The 1,758-nt window shown below is 62.3% G+C and overlaps 1 protein-coding gene across 1 annotated transcript in view; it reads left to right on the forward strand.

Annotated features, from left to right (window-relative positions):
* Positions 1-1,758, forward strand: part of DPH1 (diphthamide biosynthesis 1) — a 23,947-nt gene that overhangs the window by 21,257 nt on the left and 932 nt on the right. Inside the window, exons 11-12 of the mRNA XM_009885226.1 lie at positions 599-755; positions 1,713-1,758. The exon at positions 1,713-1,758 is cut by the window's right edge and continues 15 nt beyond it. Coding sequence (XP_009883528.1) covers positions 599-755; positions 1,713-1,758 — 203 coding nt within the window. The remainder of the gene's footprint in view (positions 1-598; positions 756-1,712) is intronic.

The raw sequence follows: 1,758 nt of genomic DNA on the forward strand, positions 1-1,758 counted from the left end.
GGGGGGGCGGGGAGATGACCGCCAGCCATTTACTCCGACTGAATATAAACATTTTGACAAGTACCTGTGAAAGCTCGTGGAGGTGCAGCCATTAAAGCCCGGCTGCTGCAGGCAGAGGCCATAAAGCGCGATGATGAGGCCGCTGAAAGCAGATGAAATATCAAGAGCGAAAGGCTGGGCCCATTTGGCGAAATCTGAATTTCTTAGTAGGTCGTTTGTTACTAACGGGAGGCGCGCGTCAGGTTTATGGCGCTGGGGAAGCTGCCGAAACCCGAGCGGGATTTGATTAAAATTCTCCTCGTCAAACAAAGCAACAAATCAAAGATTTCTTCATAATTGATGAGCTGGGACAGAGGGGAACTGAGCTGGAGCCGAGCGCACGGCCCTGGCTGTGCCGGGTGTTTTGGGGCTGCGATGGGACACCCACCTTATCCCTGTCCTTGTCCCCTCTCTCTGCCCTGACAAGCCGGCTGGGCGCTGCATCAGCCGGGGTGGAGGGAAGAGATTCTGTGGGAGACAATTAGTGCTAACGAGGGAGGGACGTCATTTTGGGGGGGCGGGGTGATGGGGTGCGTGTGAGCCTGGCTCTGCTTTGCAGGTACGATCCCTACAGCAAGGTCTTCTCCCAGGAGCACTACGGCCATGAGCGCATGCACCGTGCTCGGCAGGACGCCATCCGCACCGCCGCCGGCGCCCGCTGCTGGGGCCTCATCTTGGGCACGTTGGGGCGCCAGGGCTCCCCCAGCATCCTGCAGGTACCGGCCCCCTCCCCGTGGCCCCCGCCTGGGCATCGGTCACTGCTCCTGGGCAGGGGGAAGGACCGGTGAGCGATGGCACCATCGGCACAGTGGCCTCACTGCCGGGTCAAGGGTAGACGTGGCACTGCTGGCAGCCCATCGGTTGCCACTGGCCGGGCTCTGCGTGGCCCTGAGCTGAGCGGGCAGGGCAATTAGCAGCAGATGAGGGAGGCCGGACAAGGGCTCATTAAACCTGGCCCCTTGCTGGGGATAGCTGGCCAGCCTTGGAGGCCCCCCCGGCATGGGCAGTTTGGCAATTAATTCCCTGGGTTTGTTTTAATTGGATGAACTTCCGATTGGGTTCACCGTCCCTGCTCAGCTGCCACGCTGGCGCTTTCCACACCCCAGCCGGGCGAGGGGAGCAGGACCATCACGTCCTGCCCCATGGGAGTGGGGTGCCCCAAGTACAGCAGCCCCACTCACGCACAGAAATTTTTGGGGAGCCGTAGGCGAGACTTGGGACAGTGCAGGAACCAGTGGGCAGAGCAGGGTGGTGAGGTCCTGGCAGCCACCGTCCTGCTGTAGCTCCAGGGAGTGGGCAACAAGGACAAGGATGTCCCTGGCCCCTTCCCTGCTCCTCTCCTCATCCTGCAGCCTCTGGCCGTGCCAGCCTGTGGCAGGCAGGCGTCCCAGGGAAGGCAGCTGCTAACGAGAACAGATTGTTGTCATTGAGCGGTAATTACTTCATTAGGCTGAGGCACGCGCTGGGGAGAGCCACGCTCGAGCTGGAGCCATGGCCGCGGTCCCCATCGCTGCACTTGGCCTGCGACTGCGGAGAGGATGTGGCTGTGGGGCAGAGCTGGGAACCACAGAGGGTCCGGTGGCCGGGAAGGGGCTGTGGGCAGGGCCTGGGGGGCTTGCTGGGGACATGTGTCTGGGCTCCCCCAACTCCCCTGGGTGCCTTTTCCCCTGCAGCACCTGGAATCGCGTCTCCGTGCCCTGGGGCGGCCCTTCGAGCGGG

This window comes from Charadrius vociferus, unplaced genomic scaffold (assembly GCF_000708025.1).
Source record: "Charadrius vociferus isolate BGI_N301 unplaced genomic scaffold, ASM70802v2 scaffold54, whole genome shotgun sequence".
Classification (NCBI taxonomy): domain Eukaryota; kingdom Metazoa; phylum Chordata; class Aves; order Charadriiformes; family Charadriidae; genus Charadrius; species Charadrius vociferus.